General features: G+C 37.7%; 1 protein-coding gene across 1 annotated transcript in view; it reads left to right on the top strand.

The window, feature by feature from the left end:
* Positions 1 to 222: 222 nt before the first annotated feature.
* The window catches only part of THBS4 (thrombospondin 4), a 41516-nt gene continuing 14795 nt past the window's right edge, over positions 223 to 26943 (top strand). The window contains exons 1-13 of the mRNA XM_087715599.1: positions 223 to 371; positions 2477 to 2680; positions 11305 to 11552; positions 14002 to 14107; positions 16364 to 16446; positions 17368 to 17419; positions 17798 to 17970; positions 19074 to 19211; positions 20724 to 20801; positions 22254 to 22406; positions 23565 to 23669; positions 23907 to 24014; positions 25637 to 25796. Of these exons, the coding sequence (XP_087571725.1) occupies positions 281 to 371; positions 2477 to 2680; positions 11305 to 11552; positions 14002 to 14107; positions 16364 to 16446; positions 17368 to 17419; positions 17798 to 17970; positions 19074 to 19211; positions 20724 to 20801; positions 22254 to 22406; positions 23565 to 23669; positions 23907 to 24014; positions 25637 to 25796 (1699 nt within the window). The 5' untranslated portion in view covers positions 223 to 280. The remainder of the gene's footprint in view (positions 372 to 2476; positions 2681 to 11304; positions 11553 to 14001; positions 14108 to 16363; positions 16447 to 17367; positions 17420 to 17797; positions 17971 to 19073; positions 19212 to 20723; positions 20802 to 22253; positions 22407 to 23564; positions 23670 to 23906; positions 24015 to 25636; positions 25797 to 26943) is intronic.

The raw sequence follows: 26943 nt of genomic DNA, 5'->3' as shown, positions 1-26943 counted from the left end.
AGTAGTAGTTGGCGGCGGAAGCGCACGATTTGGCCACTGGAGTCCAGTCTTGGTCCCTTTCGATCGCCCCTTTTGCTAAATCGATTCTCCAGCTCTTGCTGGAGTGGGGGGGGGGAGCGAGCGGGGGGGGAGGGTGGGGCCTGGCATCAGGTAGCTTCTCCTTTTCTTAAGGGAGAACCGGCCGCTTCGCCTCCCCATTCCGCGCACGTGTACAGGCAGAGACCAGCGGAGCCTCGAAGCGATCAAAAGCAACTGAGCCGGCAAGCGGGCTGTGGGCGGGATGAGGAGTCAGCGGACGGGTCCTTTCTTTCTCCTGCTGCAGACTCTGCTGCACTTTTCTCCCGCTTTTCGCGCTCAGCTTGCCCCTCAAGGTACGGCGGTCCTTCTTGAAGACTTGAGGGACGTGGAGGATAGGCGGGGGGGGGGGAGTTTTCGGTTTTTGCCCCTCGTTGCTGCAGCTGGACTTTGGAAGAGAGAAGGATGAGCCAGAGTAGCAGTTATGTTCAGGTTGGACTCCCGAGTTCCTGCTGAGCAGGCAGTTTGGTGGGCAATACGTGATAGCTACAGGATCCTCAAAAAAAAAGCCTCTAAATAATTTTCCTTCCTTTCTCTCTGTTCTGCGGAAATATGGAAGAATTCTAATTTAGAGATCACCAGTGCCAAAGTTGCTGTTTTTAAGTAGTACATCTTGGGAAACGGGGAATTCAAATTGCGTTGTTACAGAAATCTGTTTTTCGAATTCAGATTTTGATACTCCCTCAGCTTTTCTCTTACATGAGTTTTTTTTAAAGAAGAAAATTCTCTTTAAATAAAAATCGTAAATAATCATTTTCATATGTTTGTGGATCTCTATTCCTTGGGCATGGATTGCCACACTTTGCCATAGTTTGACACTTTGAGGTAGACTTACAGACTTGTTTGTCTTTTGTTTAATCTCTGCATCTTCCTCTCTCTTTTGTTAATAGCCAACAACATTATATTTTAAAGATCTCTAGCTTATGCCAAGGATCTCTCATTTGAATGCTATTAGTATAAATGTATTTTTCTGATTCCAAGTAGTATGTTCAGGTTATTGCTGAGAAAAAGAATTTAAACATTTGTTATTAGACAGTCCTGTGAAAGAGCACATCCTATGTCAAAGCTGACAATGGGACTTAATCCCATGTAAGTATGATGTGTAAAGCAGTGTTAGAAAAATAATTATTTGTTAACTAAGGAATACTCTTGTTAATCACAATGTGATGTTGTTCTGGGTAAATGTAAAGAATATTGTTTATCTCAAATTGATTTAAAATCATACCCTGCTATCTATTATTTTAAAAAAACAAAAGAAAATAATAAGATCTCACTTAGCTAGAACTACAAAGCAATAAAAATCAAATAGAATAAAGAGGTAAAAAGTAGAAATAAAAAAATGGACAAAACCCAATAGGGTTCAACAAAATCAATTTCATATTTTCTTAAAGGCCACTGAAGAAAATAGGTATTTCCAGTGCCAAAAATTATATAGAATCTTGAGTCTGCTGGAAAACTTCTCACTGCTTCTTCCAGACATAATCTAAAACGAGGAAACATATTGGAAAAAAAAAAGATTGAATGGCAAAAACGGATAGAGATTTGTTTATGCTCTAAAGTACTATAACATAACTTGAAATCTAATATGTTTCCTGTTAGTGGGCAAGACTGTGATCAAATAATTTATGAGTACTCAGTCTGCTGCTGCTGCTGAAGTTGAAGGGCAATTCCAAGTCTTCATTTCTTCCCCCATCTCTTCATTTTTAACTTTTTGGAGGACTGTATTCTATAAAGATAAACATATAGTCAGTCACCAAGTGGAGGAAGACTTATAAAGTCAATTTAGGGTGAAATCTGACTATGCCCATTGTGGGGCAATGACCAGAGTCCTCTTACTGATGAGGATTTTTGAAAGATATATTAAATAGTTACAATGTTCTCATGTTGCTTAATAAAAGTCAGTGGGATTTATTTTTGAAAGAAGAACAGTTTGAAATAAATTTAGGCATGATCCATTGAGATTTCCTATGTGCATTTAATCAAAAGTACAAATCTTTTTCAAAATGTTGTAACACAGTTACAGTGGGAGAGGCGAAAGTAATTAAATATATACATTTAATATTAAATATATAAATAGAAGTTAGTCATCTTTAACTATTTTATTTGCATTTAAATGTAATCTAATCAAATTTTATTTTTTCTAGATTTCCAAAAACATTTGTTTTTGGAGATGAGTTGCCAAACAGCACATAAACAGTTTATTTGCTATTTAAATGTAAAATGTGGCATTGAGGTCTTAAAATTTCAATTTTGAATCATGAATGGCCATGTGCAACTGTGTGTGAAATAAGTTGAAATGACACTACAATTGTATGTAAGCACTTTTTTCATGAGTCACTTGGAGGTTGTTTTTGGAAATTGTAATCACCAACTTTTTAATTTTCTTTTTCTCTCTTTATAGTATTGGATGTCCTCTCAACAACCAACCAGAAACTAGTAAAGACCTACTTACAACAGGCACTGGCTGATCCTACTGTCAATGAAATATATGTGCTCTCAACATTCAAACTACAACCAAAAAGTACAGCCCTTATATTTGGGTTATACTCCTCCAATGAAAACAAAAAATATCTTGAGTTCATAATAATGGGGCGAGTAAATAAAGGTAAGTTGTATGCAATGAAAACATTTTATGTACTTTATATCTGTTAACTTATTTGAGATCCATTCTACAAATGTAGGATATAGCTTAGCAAATTTTCTGGCAAAAAGACTCATAAGGTCCTGAATTGGTTTTGTAGAATCAATTAATGCAATTAGATTCAGATCTAATCTTCTCCTTACTTTGACTCTGGGACACTGCTCATTTAAACAGAGATTGAAACCATAATTAGGACAACATAAATTCTGAGATATTTTTTTGTTCTTCATTATCCATATGTCAGCATCTCAGATCTGGGGGGAAAGGGAGAAAAATAAATGTTTCATTCCAAAATGAATGAACTGACTGAGAAAAATAAAAATAAAATAATTTTGTTATCTGATGTCTGGTTCATTTTGTTAGCTCCTTAGAGCTTTTCTAAATTTTTTCAATGTGATGGCATTCTTCTTGAATAGTGATATCAATAGGGGTTACTACAATGCGACTAAAGAAATTTTAACGGGGCTAAGATTAGGAAACAAGGCGTCTGAACACAATTCTTTTTGATTTTGTTGAATTGTTCGTTATGGTATTTGTTGCTTTTTACTTTCAAGGAAATGTGAGATTAGCTTAGGGCAAAATTTTGTTTCTATATTTACACAATCTTCATCACTCTTCATTCCTTCTGTTTGCCAACAAGATATCCCAAACAAGTAGCTAAGTGAGTTCCACCACCCCACACACATTTGATTATTTATTTATTCAATTTATATGCTGCCCATCTCCCTATCCCAAGTGACACTGAACAACTTACAATGCAATAAAAATGGAAACATAAAAACAATTATAAATATAGAAACAGTTAAAATTAAATAAAGACAATAAGTAAAACCCTTTTCTTCTTTTCCGTTGAAAAATCCTGTTTCAAATTACTGAAGAATTTGATAGATATGCACATGCTGAATTCTGCATATGAAAGAAAAGAAAATGGTTGATCCCTGAGTTTAGCTCTGACTGAAAAAGTGCAGATGCTTTCTACAATCAGACAATGGAGCAAGGGGGTGCTTAGTTAAACTGAATTTTAAAGCTATGGCCCAGATCTGAAACATAAGTACACCTCTACTGGATCAAACAAGGCCTATCTCCACCTCGCAGTTTTTTGTCAGCCTGATCCTCCCAGGTTGCTTGGAAGCAGGAGATGGAGACATACCCCTTCTATCCCACTGTTTCCTATAATAAGGCACACTACTACCAGATGTAACACCAAGTCAAGATTAATAACCCTAAATAGACTCCGTCTCCTTCGCTTTTAAAGCCATCTAAGTCACCACATCCTATTATAACTAATTCCACAGATAAATTGTGTGCTTTGTGAATAAGTAATTTCTTGTATGAGTCTATATTGCAATATAGAAATTACTGTATGGACAATATGAAAAAGTGCAAATTGTTATCCAGAGGAAAGTGAATGAGGAATGTGCATCAACTTTCTAATTAGTATTGTAATCAAGCTGACTACTCCATTTAACTGCACTTAAATCCATCCCACAACATTTAATAGATTTGCTAATTTTTAAAGAATGATTGTTGAGATGTATATTCAATGCTCCTTTATGTGTCCACATATTCAAAAGTAAGCCTCATTCAAGAAAACAAGGCTTGATCAGATTTATGAGTATGTAAATTATAATCTTCACTTAAGACTAGATACAATTAATTTAGTATGTTAATCCTATCACCGTGACGGTGAACCTCTCTGTGGGCACATGCACCCTCCCTAGCTGTTCTTCTGGTTTCTGGCATGTGCATGCACACCGGCCAGCTGATCTTCACACATATCGGAGCCCCGGAAACTTGAAGACCAACTGTGGAAACAGAAAGACCAGGTGGCTGGGTTTCCAGGGCTCTGGCACATGCAAAGACCAGCTGACGGATGTCCACATGTACGCCGGCCAGCTGGTCTTCGGTTTGGTACACACACACATACCAGTTTGGTCACTCGGTGCCAAAAAGATTCACTATCACTCTCCTATACCATATAGCCGTGATGGCAAACCTATAGCATTCCTGCCAGAGGTGGCACACAGAGCCCTCTCTTGGTTTCTGGTGCCCACATGCGTGCCAGATAGCTGGTCTTTGCACATGCTGGAGCACCGGAAACCTAAATACGAGCTGGCCAGGTGCATGTGCCATTCTGGTGCCTGCAAAGACCAGCTGGCTGGTGTGCATGCGTGTGCCAGAAACCCAAAGACCAGCTAGCTGGCGCATGCATGCGCACCGGCCAGCTGGTCTTCGGGTTTCCGACATGCGTGTGCTCCTGTTTGGGCACTCGGTGCCAAAAAGGTTGATCATCACTGTCCTATCCTATTCCTTTGAATATAAACTAGTAAAAGAAAATTGCAACTATGAATCACCATTTTCTTTCAAAGGAGATAATGCCTTCACTAGGATGATGCTTGCTTTGATAAGTTGGACATATATCATATAAGACTAAAGAATAGGTTTTTTTTGCTTGAGGTTTGTAAGCAGCCCCTGCAATTTTAGCATATTAGAAAGTAGTAAATTTAAAGGAAGAAAAAAACATCTTGGTATTAAAGCTTTTGCGTTGATGTTTTGGTATGAAATAAAATTAAAGGCGTGCCTGTGAAATAAAGAATTGGTATGTGAATTGTGTGGATTATCAGTGTGCTGTTTCTTCAAAATAAGAACATATGACTAAAAAACTGGAATTTTAGAATGGTATAGAAGGTACAGTTTAAATGTTTCAAATTAGTCCTGTTCTGACTTTTGCTTTAAAAAAATGTGATAAGAAAAGGCTTAATCTATTTTAGCCAAAGTAAAGTAAGCAAACTAAATATATAAAATAAACTTCGTGACAGCCATTGGATCTATTTTTTTTTTATTCAATGGTGATAATGGGAAAAAAAAACCTACGTCAGAAAAAATGAGAAGTTGTTGCCACTCAGGTGACCTACTCATTTTTGAAAGGTATGAGAACACACCTATAGCATGATCTTCATTTCCATTGGGAGAGACAACATAGTAGCTATGATCTAAAGCAGGGCTCCCCAACTAGCTGCACAGCTGAAGGTGACCAATGAGTAAACAAAACCAAAACAACCCAAAGTCCATGGGAAAGTTGTCTTTCACAAAACCAAATGATGCCAAAAAAAAGTTGGGGACTACTGGACTAAAGGCATTAAAGTAAAAAGGCCAGATTAGAAATCTTTTTGTTGTATCATTTATAGCAGTATTTCTCAACCTTGGCAACTTGAAGATGTCCGGACTTCAACTCCCAGAATTCCCCAGCCAGCGAATGCTGGCTGGGGAATTCTGGGAGTTGAAGTCCAGACATCTTCAAGTTGCCAAGGTTGAGAAACACTGATTTATAGCCTTCATAACTGTCTTTTTACAATTGCATGTGGACTTGTTTCATTTAAGGCACCAGGCTACTTTTGGAACTTAAATATCGTTTTCCACCTTAGTTGCTGGAATTTAGTCATAGAACAACATTTTTAAATGTGGAACTTTCTTATTAGAAATGGTGACAGTAGCAAGAATGCTTTAGGCACAAAAACGTAAAAGATACTTTAATTCCCACAATGGATGACTGACTGGAGAAACTGATGGAATTAGCAGAGATGGCTAAATTGATTGCCTTCATCAAAGAAAAGAATACAACTACCGTAACTTTGTTACCAATTGGAAACTGCTTCTGGATGTTGAGGTGAAATGAAATAAATGAAAATCCTGGGTTTTGCTGATTAGATAAGTTTGTTATTATATGAATGACTAATATACAGTATATTTCTATGTAACAATAAATTGTTGAAGCTGCATATTAATATCTTATTCTACTGTGCTAAAGCCAATCCTTGTCTTTCTTTTTCCCCTTTCCCTCTATCCTTTTCCTCTTCCCTTTTTCTTCCCCTACTTTGTCACTCTCTTCATTTTTCTCTGTAGTTACTTTATTTTGATAAACTAATAATAAATTAGAATAACATTTTTAGTTCTGGGTGGATTTTTCATGGATTTTTCAATTTCCTCATAAGGATATGACTGGAGGAACATATTTCCACCCCTCCACCCCCCTTTTGTCTTTTTCTATTGTGTCTAAGGCTTTCCAGTGAAATGTTTTCTGTACTCCCGTTTTTCCTTCCAGTGATTGCTTTGGCAGTATAATTTGCTTTCTAAGCTTATTTTCCTCCAGCCTTGAAACTGACTCCTGCTTCTCTATATATATCCTGAAAGCATTTCTTGGAGTCCTTTGATCTACAGCTTTCCTGGCTGACTTCCTTGTCTCTTTCTCTATGAATTTCCCATCCTATTATCTCATTTGAGATTTTTCTTCTTTCTGGTTCTTTTTCTAGCTTGAACAACACTCAATTCATTTTTCTACTTGTATCTTCTGGCCCACTTCACTCTATTTCCTCACAGTTTCTTTCTCTTTTGGATGCTCTTGTTTAGTCTATTTTGCTCCTCTTTCATTCCCTCTCCTGTTTCACATCTTCTACTATGTTTGTGTCCCTCACTACCCTCAGTATATTTCCCACATCATTTATATGCCTTCACATTTTCCAGTTTCCTAGCTTTGATCAGAAACAGATATGATGTGGTCTGGTTTCAAAGAGTGATGAAAATACAACACCTGTTTCTAAAATCTGCGAAAACATTTATAGAATCTCTTGGGAAATCATGGTCTCTCATAACCACAGAACAAAGAAGAACCAAAAAACCTTGTAATATTACTGTTTTACTGTAAATCCCCAGACCATGGGATTTAACAAGGATTCAGTATGGGCACCTTTTGATCTACCTTTGCTTTTGATCTATCTTAATATTGGAGAAAAGCTTCTTTGATGTCCTTCTTTGATCAGAATGGAAGTCATTCTCAAACTAGAGTCAATTAACCCCAAGACAAAGTCTTGGCCATTTGTGCACAGAGAGAAATGCATTTTACCAACAAAGGAAATATTTGTAGCTCAGAGTTGAAATGAGGGATCCTTGATGCTCTCTGAGCTTGGTTGTTTTCTTTGTTTCATTACCCAACCCAAGTAACATCATTCCTCAACTGAATTATGGGAAATGTTTATTCATTATATTTAGAGTGTGTTGTAACCATGACTGTGATCAAAGCCCGGGGCATTACACATGTAAAAGAAAAAGGGCTTTGATCATGCAGCTGTAGCCATTATCTTGACGTTATTTTTTGACATCCCTTCTCCTTCAATATCCTATCAAATCTTTCTAGATTGGATTATTGTAATTAACTCTATGTGAGACTATCTTGGAAAAGTCTTTTGACTCTTCAGTTGATCTAAAAGTGGTAGTGAAGATATTAGTGGATTTTTGCTTATTAAATGATTTTATAGCTGCTTTGAAATAGATGCACTTGTAACCAATACTTTTTAAATTATTCTGTCATCTTGAGTGCAAGATAACTCATATTGCCTATTATCATACCAGTCATACAACCATAACAAAATTCAGGTATCATGAGAGATACCTGCTTGATCAAAAAAAGAAACAACTTCTCAGAGGTCAAGGTCAAGAATTAATGAGGGGAGCATGCTTGAAACTAAATTAGCATTTGCTTTTAATTTAATAACAAAGCAGAACATATTTTTATAAATGTATATTTGCTCTTTTCATGTTGCCAAGTAATTTTTATTCTTTTTAAATTAGTTTTCTTAGATTAATAATTTTTAGATGATCTCTTTACAATGTTCCAAGTATATCTCTGTTATATTATTGATATTTTATGGAATTTATATAGTTTACAAAGTGCTTTAAACTATATAAAATTATGGTGGTATAGGTAGATAGTTTCAAAATATAGAAAGAATATTATTTTTGTATAAATTATCTTAGAATTGTGCTGCTTTAAGCAAATAGTTATAGGTTATTAACAGTTTAAAACATATTCTAGAAACTTCATATTTTGAGATGGTTAGTTCTTAATACTACCAAACAAAATTGTATAGTTCACGAGACTTTTTCCACCTTGATACACTTTATTTGCAAATAAAAAAGAAGTGGGAAAACGCAAAAAGCTATAGCTGCCAGGGTTGCCTCAAATTGATAGGAAGCATATAAACGTAATAAATAAATAAAATCATAAATAAATACAGGTGGCAAATGCAATCCTTGTCTTTCGTAATGTTATGAGACCAAGTAATTATGCAATAACACTTTATCTAGAATTTCTTTTGGAATTTGTCAGCTCTTGTATTTTCTCTAAAAGTTGAAAATAAAATTTAATATCTGACATATATTTTAAACAAGCAATCTATACCTGGATAAAGCAGTCTACATGAACATAGTTACTGTACAACGGTAGTTGCAAGAAAAGATTTTTGATTGTTTTATTTTGGCCAGTCTAGAAAACTTCCTTTCTTGTTCGTATGTTCTGTATATTTTAAATGGATGTAAATGAAATAGAACTTGCTTATAATCTGATCTGCTTGACTTGATATAACATTCTTATTTTAAAAGGTGTTGATTTCTTTCTCTTTTTTAAAAAAAAAGTTTTTTTCTTACAAGAATGCTTCAAGAGGCAGAAAACTGTCAGTGATTTATTTAATTGCTCATTTGACTAATAAAAGGAACAACAATATTTAGGGAGTTGATTACTGTTACACCTGTATTGCAGTTAAGGACACTGAACTTGTGAGCTGGAAAACTGACAGCTCAGGTTTGGGACATGAGCGCTGCTTGATGGGGTGAGCTCCCGTTACTTGCCCTGGCTCCTGCCCACCTAGCATTTTGAAAGCATGCAAATGCAAGTAGATAAATAGGTACCACTTCAGGAGAAGGTAACAGCATTCCATCCACCTCTGCATATAGTCATGCTGGTCACATGACCACTGAAGTGTCTTTAGACACGCTGGCTCCTTTGGCTAAAAAAAAAAAAGATGAGCATCGCCCTCTAGAATTGGACATGACTAGACAGGGGAACCCTTTACCTTTACCTATCCCTATATTATGACTTAATGAAGCTGAATGTGGATAATGCCCTAATATTGATACAGAATTCACCTATATAATCCTAAAATTGAGATAGGGTGCAATATCTACTATAGTCATTAGGGATAACATCATGGACTGTATCTTTATTTTCATAGTGAAATCCTTGTTCTTTAGAGGTGTTACATTCAAAATGCAACCGATTTTGAACAGTATTAAAAATGCATTGATTTAAGTGGGATAAGTTAAACATCTAATTGGTTGAGAAATGCAGTTTGTCTTAAAGTTCTTCATTTTCTTCAGATCATAAAAACTGACTGGGATAAAACAGTAAAAACGTATTTCTTAGAAATGAAGCAAATAATCACAGAAGCATCTGAGAATTGAAAGGCAGGGATTTAGGTAGGCAGCAATATTTTCAGATGCTTCCCGATCCATTCAGTATCGCCACCATCTGTAGCTTCTTCCTGAGACAAAATGGCTTACCTTTAAAAATGTTATAAATGATGTGACTTCAGTTAAACACAATGCTTTGAAACCCATTCAACTGTTTGATGATATATCTGGTATCTTACATTTTGTACAAATGACACCATTTCTCAGAAACGGAACAGGGACTTTTGGGTTCCCCACATTGAAAACAACTTCATTGTCTATTGGCACCAGCAATTTTTTTTTGTTTTGTTAGCACAAGGGGACAGAAACACAGATGTTTTAAATATAATTATGCCTTTGGTCCTAGACAGCATTTCCCTCCAGCTCTCTCCAAAAACAAGATTCCTCCCCCTCAGATGAGCCTTGATCTTCCATCCAATCTTGCTGCCTTCAGGCTTTCCAGTCTCTTGGTCCTTTGCCAACTCTGGGCTCTTCTACCTTTTCCTGCTTTTTTTCTTGCTCGCTAACTTTCTGTGTAGTTCTGCTCCAGATCTTACGTATGCAGGAGACCTGCCAGATTCAAAGGCCAGCATTTGTTCATCCATCTAAAGTTGCAACGCAGTGAGCGAGAAAACAGTTTCTTCTGTACATTTCTTCCCACCCAGCCTTGTAGCCCCATCATATCCCAAAAGGGCATAAAGAATCTGAAGTCCAAGAAAGCTGAGGACAGTCTTACTCAAAATTTTATCTCTGCTTAAGTTAATCTTGAGGTCATTTCCTTCCTCCCTCTTCCTTCCTTCCTTCCTTCCTTCCTTCCTTCCTTCCTTCCTTCCTTCCTTCCTTCCTTCCTTCCTTCCTTCCTTCCCCAGCCTAGCCAGCATCTGTCCTACACCCAGGCCCATGTTATGAAGGGATTTAAAGATCAGAATCAGCCCCTTGAATTGGATGTGGAAGCAAACTGGCAACCTGTGCAACTCACTTACCCCATTCTGGAGATCTGTGCCACCATATTCTGCACCAGCTGAAGCTTCTGGGTATCCTTAAGGACAGCCCCATGTGCAGCACATTACTGTAGTCCACCTGGGAAGTAACCATAATACCATATGATATAGATGTAGATATAGATCCAGTTGTAAAGTCAGGTAGAGGACTGTATTGCTACAACAGAGGATTTTCACCTAAGAACAGCTGTGTAGTCAAAGAGTTGCTATAATTTTACATTCACTTTCTCAAACAGACTGCTATTTCTACTATATGTTGTGAATTTTATTGTATTCATATTTTCCAATAATGTTATTTTCTGTTAGTTTCTCTGAGATATTTGAGGAACGATGGGAAATTAAGTGCTGTGGTCTTCCCCAATGTGCCTTTGGCTGATGGAAAGCGCCATACAGTCCTCCTTCGGTTAAGTGGAGTGCAGCATGGCAACAGTAAAGCCGAACTGTATGTGGACTGTGTGCAGGTGGATTCTGTTCAAATTTTGCCTAAAATCTTTTCGGAGGTGCTGCAAAGCTCAGAATCCATAGAATTACGAACACTCCAGAAGAAATCACAGGTGAGTACTGAAGGAAGGGGAAAATGTTTGTGATGGAAGGGCTTATGGCTCAGGAACTAATATATTCCTGACCCATATTTGCATGCCTGGAATCTCCCAAATTTCATCACTGAAATCTGGTAGCAAGATGGCAATTTTTAGTAGTATGATTTTCAGAGTTTTTATTGTAATAAAACAAAGATGTGTGAAGACTTCTCTATCTTAGCATGCTTCATTGTTTTAAAAGAAACATTATCGGCTCCCCCAACATTAAATAGGGAAGAGAATTTCAGCCACATCCTCCAGTGAAATCACTGCATTGCTGCAGGGGTAGGTTCCAGCAGGCACTACTGCCAGTTCGCTCGTGTGCGTGCACTGCAATTAAAATTGTTCTGCGCATGCACAGAACTTAAAAACAAGATGGCAGCACCTATGGCTGCCATCTTGTTTTTAAGAGCCAAGGTGGCGCAGTGGTTAAATGCAGCACTGCAGGCTACTGCTAGATCAGCAGTTCAGCGGTTCAAATCCCACCGGCTCAGGGTTGACTCAGCCTTCCATCCTTCCGAGGTGGGTAAAATGAGGACCCAGATTGTTGGGGGCAATATGCTGACTCTCTGTAAACCGCTTAGAGAGGGCTGAAAGCCCTATGAAGCGGTATATAAGTCTACTGCTATTGCTATGGCGCCACCTGGAGAACCAGTTGGGGGGCGTGGCAGGCCTGGGTCGCTGCTGGTTCCAGCGACCCAGGGCGCCAAACCACTCCTGGTTCGGCCGAACTAGTCTGAACCAGTAGAAACCCACCACTGATGGCTGCCATGTCCTTTGCAGCCTATAGTGCCTTTTCATCCCAAATAAAGCAGAACCGTTCAGCTTCTAAGCCCAAACCGTGGCCTATCCTTTGTGCAGTACAGGTAGTCCTTGTTGTGGCCCACCAGTGGCCAGTGGAACTGGCAGCAGATTCAGACAGTGAGGAGGTTGGGGAGGAACGTGGGGCAGTCCTGGAGTCTGGGGAAGGTTCTGATGAGGGCTGTGTGTCAAAGGCAGAGAGGGGGCCAGAGCCATATGCCAGTTATCAGCTGCTTTCCGAGTCAGACAGCAGTGAGGCAGACGAACAACTGGAGCCTGTGTTCCCAGTGTGCGCATGCGCAGAGTTGCCAGACAAAGGGAAAAGCTTAAAACCGGAGTCGACTTGGGAGTAACGCCAGAGGTGGACGATAAATGGCCTCTCCCAGAGGAAATGAAAGAGGAATGAAAGATAAATAGAGTTGCAGGAGACAATTAGTTCGCTTAATTGGCTTGTGACTCTCCGAGACTCCTTGCCAAGTTTTTTAGATGTTGACCTCTCAGCTCTCTATACCAGATAAGGTCTGTGACTGTAAATCCTCCTTTGAAAGTCTGTATGTGAATGAGCAGAATTCAGAGTCAGTTAATATAAGGGTTTTTTTGTTGGGACAAAACCCGACAAAGGGGTTTGCTTCATGCTCAAAGCTTAGGTCAGAACAGTCCTTGACTTACAACCATTCATTTAGTGACCTTTCAAAGTTACAATAGTACTGAAAAAGTGACTTATAACTTTTATTTCATACTTACGACTGTTGAAACATCCCCCTGGTCACAAGATCAAAATTTGGGCATTTGGCATGTATTTATGACGGTTGCAGTGTCCTGAGATCACATGATCACATTTTGGGGCCTTCTGACAAGCAAGGCCAGATTCACTTAACAACCGTGTTTACTCACTTAACAGCTCCAATGATTCACTTAGCAACTGTGGCAAGAAAGGTTGTAAGACGGGGCAAAACTCATGCAACAGTTGTCTTGTTTAGCCACAGAAGTTTTAGCCTCAATTGTGGTTGTAAGTTGAGGATTACCTGTATTTTGCCCTGCTTCTGTCCCAAGTGTTGACAGAATCTGTTCTGGCCAGATGGCATGGGATGGGATGGGAAGAGTGTACAGGCAAGAAGAGGGAATCCACTAGGTCAACTCCCTTGGCATAATACTTGAGTGAGGTCTTTGCAAGGTCCAGTCCCTCTCATAACTGGAAGAGCTCTGTTGCATTGCTTGCTTGTTTCCTGTCCCCTTTTCATGGGAGAAGAACGTATGCATACAGCATGTAGAATATGATATGGGTGCACACAGCATGCAGAATAGAACACAGACATATGCTGGCTGCATGAGAAGCAAAAACAACAGCTATATTATTCTCCCACACTCTATGGAGATTACGTGAAAAAAAAGTACCTATTCATGAAGTTGCTAAACCTCTTCTGGGCTGGATGTTTTCCCCCAGCATGGAATTATTTTATTGGTGAAACTATATCCATGTAGATGTAATACGTTTCTAAAGGAAAGGTTTGGCTGCTTCATATATATTCAGTGCTTGTGCTCACTGCATCTCAATAGTCATAAAATCAAGGGAAAAATCAAAACAATAAAATGAAGGCAATAGAACCTATTTTTTATTGTCCAGGAGACTTTAGATGACTTGAAGTTGATTGTGAGAGGGTCCTTGTCCCAAGTGGAAACTCTACAAGACTGTTTTCTCCCACAGACAGAGCCACCAGTTCAGTATTCAGGTAAGGTTGATATCTTGATTGTAGGTAAATTAAACAACTCTACATGAAACTGTTATTTAAAGCCTTCATACAGCTGTATTTTATATCTGGGACTCCAAGCCATCTGCTCACCATCTGCTGGATGCACTTCCAGAGCAGCAGGATCACTCAAGGAGTTCTTTAACATTAGATGTTCATGTTCTTGGAAATGTATTTGCTTGGTGGACATGTTTCCTAATATTTCTTGACTTAGCAAGTCTTAACAATCAAAAATAATTTTAACTATTTCATTAGCAAATGAAACCTAAAAGAATATGGACATGTTAAGATTAGTATATTTTGTTTATCAATTGGAATAAATCAGTGGTGGGTTTCAAATTTTTTTAGAACCTCTTCTGTAGGTATGGCCTGCTTTGTGGGAGTGGCTTGCTGGCCATGTGACTAGGTGGGAGTGGCTTGCCAGCCATGTGACTGGGTGGGCATGGCCAACTTGTAAAATGTGGTGAAACTCACTTAACAATGCTCTTGCTTAGCAACCAAAATGTTGGCTCAGAAACTCTGGCATTTGAAGCACGCAAGTCTTAAAGCTGTCAAGTTACAAGACCCTTGCACCCCTAACCCTTTAGGAAAAAAAAACCCAGGGGTGTTCAAATTTGACAGCTTTAAGACTGGTGGACTTCAACTCCCAGAATTCCTCCTCTCACTCTTCATCTTGATGATGTGCTGATGGGCGGGGTGGCGGTGGAGGGAGCTGGAACCGGTTCTAAACAGCACAGTAGAACCTCTTCTATAGAAGAGGTTAGAACTGGCAGGAACCCACCCCTGGAATAAATGATAAATAGGTATTGTACAATTATATGTTATTTATTTATTTATATCCTACCCAGCAATGACTCTTGAGGTGAGTTGGGCTGAAAGTCAATGACTGTCTCAAAGATACCCAGCCAGGTTTCATGCCAAAAATGGGATTAAAACTCACAGTCCCATAGTTTCTAACGTTCTAGTTACTAGACCAAACAGGTTCTCAATACAGAGTCTATATAGTACCTCAATTAGAACGGATTTATTTTGTGCATGACTGATACCTTCTGTTTACTTAGATGCAAGTCAGAATCCATAATTGTCTATAAACAAAGGTTTCTGGGATAAATTAAAGAATAGAAATACCGCCCTGTAAAGCCTGCGTCATAGCTGTATTATGTAAAATATGTATAAAAAACAGGTCTTTCATAAATACTGTTTTTGAAAAATATCTGTTTATATGCTTAACTGCAAATTTGAAAAGAATCACTAAAAATTAGGGAGCAAACAATACAACTCCCACTGTGGCTTGTTTGCTTACTCCTCTTCTTCTCTCTAGATCTTGGAAACGTCACAGCTTTCTGTTCTTGCATTCCTTTTTATTTCAGGGATGGGCAACATTAGGATGGTCCTTAACATGTGACTAATAATTGAGTACTGCCAATTGGGTGGGATCATAATGAAACATGGGTGAGGCTTGGTTGGGAAAATTTAGGGGGCTGTCTTTCTTTTTTTAATCTGAGGGATGCCTATTTCCAATTGTTTCTGCCTACCTGGTACATATGGGCAGAGTGGATGTGCTCTGGGTCCCCTCTGTTAAATGTTGTCATCTTGTGGTAGCAAGGAAATATGCCTTATTTTTTTCAGTCTCGGCCTCCCCCCCCCCCCAAGATACAGACAGGAGTTTCTTGCCAGCAGTTCTGGGAAGCCCATAATACTTGGCTTTGCTCCCAGATCCAGAATTAATGTATTTGTGGGACTCTTGTGCTTGTAATGCTGTGATTGTTTTTAATTCAGGCTGTCATGTTTTGTTTTAATGTTTTTTTTAAAAAAATGTTTTAAACTCTTTTAATTGTATATTTAAATTTTGAATTTTATAAGCTGCCCAGTCTCCTAAACTGGGTGGCCATTGTAATTAATTAATTAATTAATTAATTAATTAATTAGTTAATAGATTGCTGCAAGCATTCAGAAATCATGGCCTGAGGGAGTCTTTTGGGTCCCCAATGTGATGCCCCCCCCTGCTTTATTTTTAAACCATGCTTGGGTTGGAATGTCTTTCCAATAAAGAATAGTTCCCTGTAAATTGGGATGCCTAAGTATCTTATGGTTAAATGAGAATTTCACTCAAATTCAATTACCAGTATATGAAACATTTAGTGTTTGAAAGGACTGTATCACTGCTTGTATTGCTAAGATTTCTGATCTTACTGCATTTTCTATTAGTTGCTTGATTGTCATACATGTCTCTTACAGGTGATGTTAACAGACAATTATTAAGTCACATGTTGCAAATGAATGAGGTACTAGTTGAAGTGAAAGATCTCCTCAGACAGCAGGTATCTCTGAGCTTTCTGTTACAGCTTTTTTGTTTTGTGCTAAATATATATATATATATATATATATATATATATATATATATATATATATATATATATATATATATATATATATATATATATATATATATATATATATATATATATATATACACACACACACACACACACACACACACACACGATAATATTTCAGGAAAGGAAGTGATTGTGTTCAAAATGCCAAAAAGGTAGTTTAATCTTCTTCAACTTAGTTCTCAGTTCTTCTTTCATTTGCTGAATTTCTGTCCCCAAAATTGAAAATGATGTTTCAGAATAGGAAGATGTGTCTAATTTTATTGTATTATTTATCAGCAAAAAGCCAATTCATGCAAACACTTTTAGACCTGCCAAAATTATGAACATTAGGACTATTTAGGCTGAAAGCAAGAAAATGATGCAAGAAATGTGTGTCATAGTTAAGGCTCCACCCCAACAGTATTGAAATGTCTGATCCCCTGACTTAAGAATTTAAATTCCCACTAGATTTAGATGCTGAAGCAGAATTTTAATTCAACAACCAAGCTGAACTTTCAATAGAGGTGACAGTCATGAAAATGATAAGGTGTAAATTTTAAATTAATACTTTGGTTGAGAGATGTAGGTTTCAAAGCTTAGACTTAAGTGTTAGCTACTCTGTGTACTTCTACTAAATTAATCAGAGAGCTAAGATATGAAAGGGTGGCTGTTTACTTGGACCAGACTTGTCATACGTTCAGCATGAATAAATATGCTAGTATCAATCTCATACTGAGGATTTGCAAACCTAAGCTATGTTACAGCATTAATTGTATAATGTGCCTTTTATTGACAAAAAGTAATGAAGTCAGAATAATTTGAGGTAGATGGCTCTGTTTAATACATTTTATTTGTCCAACCAAGGTTAAGGAGACAGCATTTCTGAGGAATACTATAGCTGAATGCCAGGCATGTGGTAGGTCCTTTTGATCTCCTGGGTTTAAGTAGGATTTTTATAAACTTTACAATTAAATCCAAAGAGACCTGTTGTTATGCTTAGCTGCTAAGTATGTAGTTAGATGGCATGAGATGATTGATTTTTATGGGGCTTTGTTAAATAATGGTGGAATTATGCACATAGCCTTAAGTGATAGCTGTAACAATTAATTTAATAGCCTCCCCCTAAGCATGCTAACTCAGTAATTGTGTTATGCATGCTGCTGTTCACATAATAATTGCAGAAATGAACTACTCTCATTCATTGGGAGAAATGACCTGCTCGCTTACTCAAGGATATTCTCATTGGCTCTCTCAAGATTTACTTGATTTAAAATGCTATACTTTATCACCATAGGGTTGGGAATCGGAGGTTTCCCCACTCCTTCCCCACATCCCCCGAAACCCAAGTGTGAAGCCGATACTTGTTTCCCGGGGGTACACTGCACAGACACAACAGATGGGTACCAGTGTGGTCCTTGTCCTGAAGGCTTCACTGGAGATGGAATTATTTGCACAGATATTGATGAGGTGAGTTATTCTTTGAGTGCTTTTCAGGGCTAGCCTGAGGTACAGTATTTTGCTATCCGAGACATAGGTGGAGTTAGCAGAAGCTGAAGCTAACTTAGAAGAGAACCGGGTTTTCTAGCACACCAAGAGGTAGCAGGTGAATTGAAAAGTTGCAGGCATCCGGGCATAAATAGCTTTGTTCTGTGAGGGAGAAAAACAGAGGAGAATTACTACATCTGCCTCTTTGTATTTGTTCCCTATGATACAGATAGTCCTCAACTTACCACTGTAATTGAATCCACAATTTAAGTCGTGATTATGGCTAAGTGAGTCACCATGTGACGGCGGCTGAACTTTTTGTCTTTTATGTGGTGATTTTTAAGCAAATTTGGTGGCTGTAAAGTGAATGTTCTGCTCATTAAACAAACACAGTGGTTGCTAATGAACTCATTGTTTGCTATGGGGTGGTTTTTTTTATTTCTGGTAGCTAGAAGTAAATGCCACTTTCTGGCAAAAACATAACAAATCACAGTAATATAACCACAGGGAAGCCTGACTGTCAGAACCTCAAACCCAGGTTGTAATGGGTCTTTTGTAACTTCAAAAAGTCAAGGATTACATAGAGGTGTGTCCCTTTACCTAATGGCATGATTGGTCCTGCATAGAAAAAAACATGCAGTACTGAAGATCAATGCAATTCAAGCTGTCTTATTCTCTGGCTAAAGATAATTTCTCAATGTCTAGAAAACCCATATTTCAAAAAGAAAAATTGTTGGGCTCCTTTTTAATTCTAACATTAGACTTAAGGATTCAGAATGTGAGTCAAATAGAGCAGTGTTTTTCAACCTTTTTTGTGCAAAGGCACACTTTTTTCATGAAAAAAATCACGAGGCACACCACCATTAGAAAATGTTAAAAAAATTTAACTCTGTGCCTATATTGACCATATATAAAGTGTTTTTCCCACGGCACACCTTACACTATGTCACGGCACACTAGTGTGCCGCGGCACAGTGGTTGAAAAACACTGAAATAGAGCATCTAACAAATACCTGCATGTTTAACTTTGTTGGCTGGATGTCTTATAATTAGTATGTAGTAAAAATTGGAACTTTGTCTTTCAGTGCCAATATAAACCATGCTTCCCAGGAGTGCAATGTGTGAACATGGCTCCAGGTTTCAGATGTGAGGCCTGCCCACCAGGATATATTGGGCAGATCATCCAAGGAATGGGAATAAACTTTGCCAAAAATAACAAACAGGTTTGTCATCTCATTGCTGTTCTTTGTAACCAAATGCAGTCTTGTTCCTATAAATATTTTGCTTCATATAGCTGAACTAATTTTTCTTCAAGATCCAATAATAATCTCTATACAAATGCCTGCATCATTTCTGTATACACAGCAAAATATGGTATTAATAGGCTGCAGTATTTATTTCAATTGATGGCCCACTCATTTTAAGGCCTCCAAGGGCTTTGTAACAGTTAAAATGTATTTTGTCATTGTTTTTTGTCTGGTCCAATACACGTATCCTTAGGTTCTTTCTAGTTGGCTTTGTTGAAATGCGATACTATTATGACACATTACACCCTTTCCCTTTCTTGAGCTGAGCTTCACAGGGTCCCCTCACTTCCTCTGAGGCACCCCTCAGGCTTCACCTGCGATCCTGTCCAGTTGTAAGATTGCTTAATGCTACAATGGAAATGCTGGGATTTCGGCCGTTGTGAAGTAGTCATGGGCATCTTGCTTAATGACTGTTTCACTCTACAACTGAGATTTCGGTCCCAATTGTGGTTGTAAGTCAAGAACTGCTTCTAATTTAATTTTCATCTGCTTCTCACTTCAAAGGCTTGCATTTATGACCATTCAGCATTTATGACCAGAAAAGGCTGTGAAAGCAGCAAAAAGGAGATTTCAGGTCTGCTGCTGTCTTTGAGGTTTCAAGTTACTCCTTCTTTTTTTGAAACTTAGCGCAGGGGTGTCAAACTGGTGGCTGACGGGCCGGATATGTCATGTTCAGGCCATGCCCACCCCAGCTCCGTGAATGGGGCAAATGTCACGAAATGTCATGTGACAGCAACATTATGTGGCAAGCGTGATACCCGTGACTTAGTGAAAAGACCTGCAATTTTCTCTGATGTTCTGTGATCAGATTATAACAAAATGGAAATTTTGTGATTTAAATTATCCTTCCTTCCTTTGTTCTCTGTGTTTTGCTATGTTTATTGTCCTGCCTCATGAAGAGTTCTAAAAATCTCAAAAGTTCACTCATTATCTTGGGAGCTTACATTGATTTATTTGATTGGGGTTTTTTTTTTTAAAAAAAAAATGATCTTATAATTTTTTAACATTAAGAAAATAAATGCCTATAATTTTCATCTACAAAATAAAGCCGCTCAAAATAAAGACTTCTCTACAAAGACTGAATATAGACTTAATGTGAATTAAATGTGAAATGTTTTGCTTATTTGCAATAACAAATTTCATGTTCCCCATTTAGTTTAATAGCTGAATTTTCTCTTTTGTATCTCCCCATCCAATATATCCATCCTTTGAAATATATATTCATTTATATTGTCTCAATACACCTGCTGCATTAGAATGATTTGACTTTTTCTTCTACATTAAAACTCAATTATAGTTTAATAATATAATTCTTTCAAAATATTCCTTTTTCTATATTTTAAAATATATATTTCTTGCTGTAAACATTTTATTCTTAAACAGTGGATCTGTTAGAGTCAACTTGCTTTTTTTTATAAATCACATTAGGCTTGCTTGGACATAGATGAATGTCAGCGTATAGCAAATGGAGGTTGTGTCCCAAACTCCAAGTGCATAAACACCATGGTAAGCATTACTTACAATTGTCTGGATTTACTCATTCTTTAGGTTTCAGAAATAACAGTAAAGTTGTCTTGCTGATTATTGTTTTGCAGTGAATAGAAGAAACATATTAATTATAGCAATAGCACTTATATACCATTTCAAAGTGCTTTACAGCCCTCTCTAAGAGGTTTACAGAGTCAGCATATTGCCCCCAACAATCTGGGTCCTCATTTTATCAACCTCAGAAGGGTGGAAGACTGAGTCAGCGATGAGCCTGTGAGAATCGAACTGCTGAAATTAGGCAGAATTAGTCTACAGTACTGCATTCTAACCACTGTGCCACCATGGCTCTTATATCCTTGACTTAGCACTAATTAATGGCTAAAATCATAAAAACATGGAAGCTTGATATTGATGGAAGCATGACCACAAACTACTTCCTTCCTTTGAATAAGTTTTGATCTCCAAGGCTAGATGAATTGCATCCAAGATATGGACATTTGTTTCTGAGTAGAGAGGTGTTAAATGTTGACATGTACATCATGATAAAAATGCCAGGAGTTCTATACTTGCCTCAGCTGTTAGGAAGCCTGTATAGTATGTACTGTAAGGCTGGGATTTCCATCATGAAACAAGCATGTGTGCATTTATTTATAGATATATTTATTTATATTTTGCATTTCTAGATCACCTAGCTCCCTCAAGGAGGGACTCTGGGTGGCATACAGTATCATTTTATTTCATAATAGCTTGCTGCAGATGCTGTGAATTACAAGATATCGAAAGAAGTTGCTGATAGTTTAACAACTGAATGTATAAGTATTATCTTTATCTTGGTAAGATGGGTGGACTTCAACATCCAAAATTCCTCAGCCAACATGGCTGCCTGAGGAATTGTGGGAGTTGAAGTCTATCCATCTTAAACTTGCCAAGATTGAGAAACAGCGGTTTAGCTGAGTGTATAAATATTATCTTTAAGACTTCTTAGATAAATGGGTAAAATGCCAAATGAACACAAATTGAGCCTAATCTTCAAAAAGGAGTAAAAGGAAAATCCAAGGAGCTCTTAGTCTGACAAAATGTCCACAAAACCGCAAAGCAGATCATAAAAAGACTGATCTGTTAAATATCTTGAGCTCAATACAATAATTAGAAGTCAGTATGGATTTGGCAAAGAGAAAGTCTTCCCAATGAAGTCTCATTTTTTTTGTTAGATCTTCTTTGGTAAATTATGAAAATGCTGTAGATTTAATATATATGGATTTCAACAAAGCAACTGTGAAATTTTTAGTAGCAAGTTAATAAGGGTGGACTGGATAACAACAAATTAATGATTTTAAGATAGAGGAAGACAGATTCCAACTGAGCATTAGAAGTCAGCAATGGAACCACTTACCTAGGCAGTGATTGTTTTTAGTCACTGGTTCTTTTAGTTGCAATATTTAGTTTATGGATTTATGTGTTTTTCCTTAGGGTTCTTACCACTGTGGTGCTTGCAAGCCAGGATTTACTGGAGACCAAGTCAGAGGATGCAAGGCTGAACGAAGCTGTAGAAATCGTGTTCTCAACCCTTGTAGCATCCATGCCCATTGTTCAGAAATAAGACAAGGGGACATTTTGTGTGTTGTAAGTCCGTGCTCTTCCCATCATTATTAAATATATATGAAACTTAATTTAGAACAGGGATAAAGAAGAAAAGAAAAGCAAGCAAAAGAAAAATATATATGAGAAATCATATTTTATAATTTATTTTTTAAATATGCTATAGTAGTATTTTGGAAGCAAATTTGTATCCATGTTTTGTTTGGAGCTTTGACATTTACAAAAATATTTCTACATTAATACATTTTTTTAAAAGTGCCTTAGTCTGTTTACCTTTCTCGGTTTACTACCGGTTTGCTCATGTGAGTGCTTGCGTGCACACGCAACACTTCTCTGCATGCACAGAAGCATCTGGGCAGGTGGGCAGAGCCTTCTGCCACTGCCAGTTCAGTAACAAACCTCTGTTTTGGATGTGTTGGGGCTGCAGAATGTCAGCCATATAATCAGTCATCATCTCATCCTGCTTAAGAATTTTGGAAGTTTCAGACATATCTCATTTTAATCAACTCAGAACTGGGAAAGCTGTAGATGCATGTGTATAGGAGGTTTAGAATATGTTCTAAATGTGACACTAAGCTTGCCCAATTTAGTATTCTTAGATATTATGGGAATATAGCTCCTGAAATTCATTGACTATGTAGAAATAGAAACATGGTGGCTCAATGGCCAAGACACTGAGCTTATCGATCAGAAGGTCGACAGTTCAGCGGTTCAAATCACTAGCACCATGCAACAGAGTGAGCTCCCGTTACTTATCCCAGATTCTGCCAACCTAGCAGTTCGAAAGCATGTAAAAATGCAAGTAGAAAAATAGGAACCACATTTGGTGGGAAGGTAACAGCGCTCCATGTGCCTTCAGTGTTTAGTCATGCTGGCCACATGACCACAGAGATGTCTTCGGACAGTGCTGGCTCTTCGGCTTTGAAACAGAGATAAGCACCACCCCCTAGGGTCAGAAATGATTAGCACATATGTGCGAGGGGAACCTTTACCTTTACCTATGCATGTAGAAATTCCAGGGCCTACAAACTCATTCAGAAGACACCAGAAAGCGAAGGCTGATATACAAGGACAGGAATCAAATTCTTTTTGAATTTTGGTTGAAAAAGGAAGAATAGGAAGGAGTGTGCCCACAAAGACTTCTCCAATGTTGTTTTCATTTTGTAATACTTTTGCTCACAGTGTGGCATTGGCTGGGCTGGTGATGGCTTTCTGTGTGGAAAAGATGTTGATATTGATGGCTATCCAGATGAAAAGCTTCCATGCTCGGCTGACAGCTGCAAAAAGGTTAGCAGTTTGACAGAGGCCTGGGTGACAAGATGAGTATGTTTCATGCTTGTTTCATGTTTCAAAATTTTATCAAAGAACTGCTGAAAAAAAGAGAGAATTGAAAAACTTTTGTGATATAGTGAAATGCAGTATATATTCCTCCTATTGGTGCTACTTGGTGATTACCAACACTGAAATCCATCTCATCTGATGGCACTGGTTGGAAAAGGATGCTCTATTGTGTTTACTTTGTAGGACAACTGCATGTTTGTTCCAAACTCTGGACAAGAAGATGCTGATGGAGATGGTGTGGGAGATGCCTGTGATGATGATGCAGATGGGGATGGTATTCCTAATGATCAGGTACTGGTTAGCAACTGGTGTATTTTCTATAATAAAGCAACACTGCTACCAATCTGGACAACAGGCCATTGTGTCAAAAAATTAGTCCACCTCTATGTTGATTTTTACCATCGTGGTTACCAGCAATTTTGGCACTTCAAGAGATTAAAAGTACATTTTATACAATAGTATAAATAGACCATGTCAGCTAAACATGGTAAGAGTAATTGAGGATGAGTGAGTATTTTGTCCCCCCGAAGTTGCAATTAAAAAAAAGAAGTTTGAAAAGGGCATTTCTATTCTGAAATCACAATGTATTTTTTTAACTAAAAGTTACTTTTTCTTTTGTACTCCCAACTACAAAAATTGGGCCACAAGAATCTGATTAAAGAAAGTGAGTGATTCTCAGTGGGCCTATTCTTTTGCTGTTAACACTATGCAAACTCTTCAGAGGCTATAAGATGGGAAGGATTTACATGTGTTAGATTTGACGTTCCAGTAATTGTAAAGGTTTCTGCAGCTGTCCATGCTCTGGGTAACAGGTAATGCTCTTGATATTTAGCCTTGTTTTCTTAAACAAAGGAGAAGCTTGACACGGGAAAGCCAAGGGGGACAAGTGATGTCACATACATTATTGTATTATACAAATTATGCAATATGCATCAATCACAAAAAATTATAATTCGCAACATTTGTATGATGTTATGATGGCATCATAGCTCTACTGAATGCCTACAAACATGGCATCTTTTTAGTGCATTTCTCTTATCCATTTATTTCATTTATTATTTCATTTCATTTATTAAATTTATAGGCCGCCCAATCCTGGAGGACTCCGGGCGGCTTACAATGAAAGAAGAAAAAAAGAAAAGCAAAATAAGTAAAGAAATAGTTTAAAATTCACAACACACATACGTTCTAATCGGGGCTGGACCTTAACACTAAGGTCAACAGCCCTAGGCCTGCCGGAACAGCCAGGTTTTAACGGCTTTCCTGAAGGCGTTATCTGTTTGTTTATTTATCTGTTTGTATACTTTTTGGATTCAGATGACCAATATCCTATCTCCCAACTATACTCAAAATTGATGCAGATCATTTGTTTATTTTCTTATCCATTCATATAGGAGGCTGCAGCGAGCATAAATATGTTTACATATTTGCAAATCTTTACAGGTTGCAAAGAACCATCATATTTTAATACCATCTGTCAAGGGAAGTAACAAAGAATCTGTCCTAGGTTCCATTAGACGAGATAGTTTAAGCAAGGGGGCCCAGAGTATATCCTTCCTTTGGACTCCATAGGAGGGGCAGAAATAATTGGAATTGGACAGTCCTCTAAATAATCTGGCCTCGTCTCATGAAGGCTTCATTGCATTTTGGAATTATAACTTTTACAGGCCTGAAAACAAAAGAAAGCTGAAGTAAGGTCACAAGCAAGTCACAATTCTACTTAGCAACTTTTACTTAACAACACTTGGTTGGCCTGGAATAAGGACTGATGATATCTAATCCTGGGCCATTAGATGACCTCAGCCAGTAGCTTCATACAGAGATTAGGTGGGAGAGGGGGTAGAGTAAAACCTTGCACAAAGCAATGGCTAAGGCTAAACTTCTAAGAAAGATTTATCTAACTCTCTATTTAGGACAACTGTGTCTTGACTCCTAATGTTAACCAGAAGAATAGTGACCAAGATATCTTTGGTGACGTTTGTGATAACTGTCGAATGGTATTAAACAATGACCAGCGGGACACTGATGGAGACGGCAAAGGAGATGCCTGTGATGAAGATATAGACGGAGATGGTGGGTCAATCTTCATTTCTGAGACATATTGAAAAATCATGTAGGAAACTCCATGTAGAATTTAGGGCTTTGTAGTTTGCATATCAACAATCACACTTGGGCAACTGTATTGTATTGTATGCTTTCAAGTATTTCAGATCTGCTTTCTCCTATCAGAAAGCTACTTTTGAGTCAGATAGGCAGTGACCTCATTGCCATATCATGGTCAGAAGATGAGAACACAGCCTTAGATTGAACATCAAGCAGATCCATCTACATTCATTTTTTTGCTCTGATATTGGAGGCACTGAAATTTATAAAGTCATGCCTGTGACAGATCAACAGCAGAAAACTGAAGGTGCACAGATGACAGATTCTTTTTTACTCATTTAACTAACAAAAAACAATTTCTTCCTGATGCTTGCAAGCATTCCTGTTTAATTGCCTTCACCTCATCCCTGCCTCTTGGGCTGGAACCATGATTGAGAGTTGGCAAGGCTTTGGATTCAAACTCTCTTCCAGCACACCTTCACCTAAACCCCATCATGTTTCCTTTTCCCTATTTCTTGATATTGAACAGATGTCTGGAAACAGTGTCAGTGTGCAGCAGGGGATTTTCGGCATCAGATTTCTGGTTGATGTTCCTTATTTCTGCTTCAGAAAGTGGACTCTAAATTATCCTGTGACCCCTGAAATATCTTCCCAGAAATAGTGTTTGTAGGCAATGTATTTTGCTGATTTATATTTTTATGCTGACTTATATTTTAAATATTTATTGAATATTTTAATATATATTTTGAGTCAGGCATATACTTTTGACATATAAAACATGGACAGATGGATGGATACACAAGGACAGTTTTCCCCCGAATGCCATCACTCTGCTTAACAACTAATTCCCACAACACTGTCAATAATTTTCTAAGAATGTATTACTATTATTCTTCTCTTCCTTCCTAGTATCTATCTCTCCACACTTATGACTATAACCATGTTGCTTGTATCTTTCAATTTATATTGTTTTTATTTGTTTCCTAGTACAATTTGATAGCTTATTAGTAACCTTGACTATCACTAAGAGTTGTATCTTTTTATTCTTGATGAATGTATTTTATTCTCCTATGTACACTGAGAGCATATGCACCAAAGATAAATTCCTTGTGTGTCC

Source organism: Thamnophis sirtalis, unplaced genomic scaffold (assembly GCF_051295495.1).
Source record: "Thamnophis sirtalis isolate CommonGarterSnake01/CBP01778 unplaced genomic scaffold, rThaSir2_p1.2 scaffold_5, whole genome shotgun sequence".
Taxonomy (NCBI): domain Eukaryota; kingdom Metazoa; phylum Chordata; class Lepidosauria; order Squamata; family Natricidae; genus Thamnophis; species Thamnophis sirtalis.
This window is presented reverse-complemented; position numbering and strand designations above follow the sequence as displayed.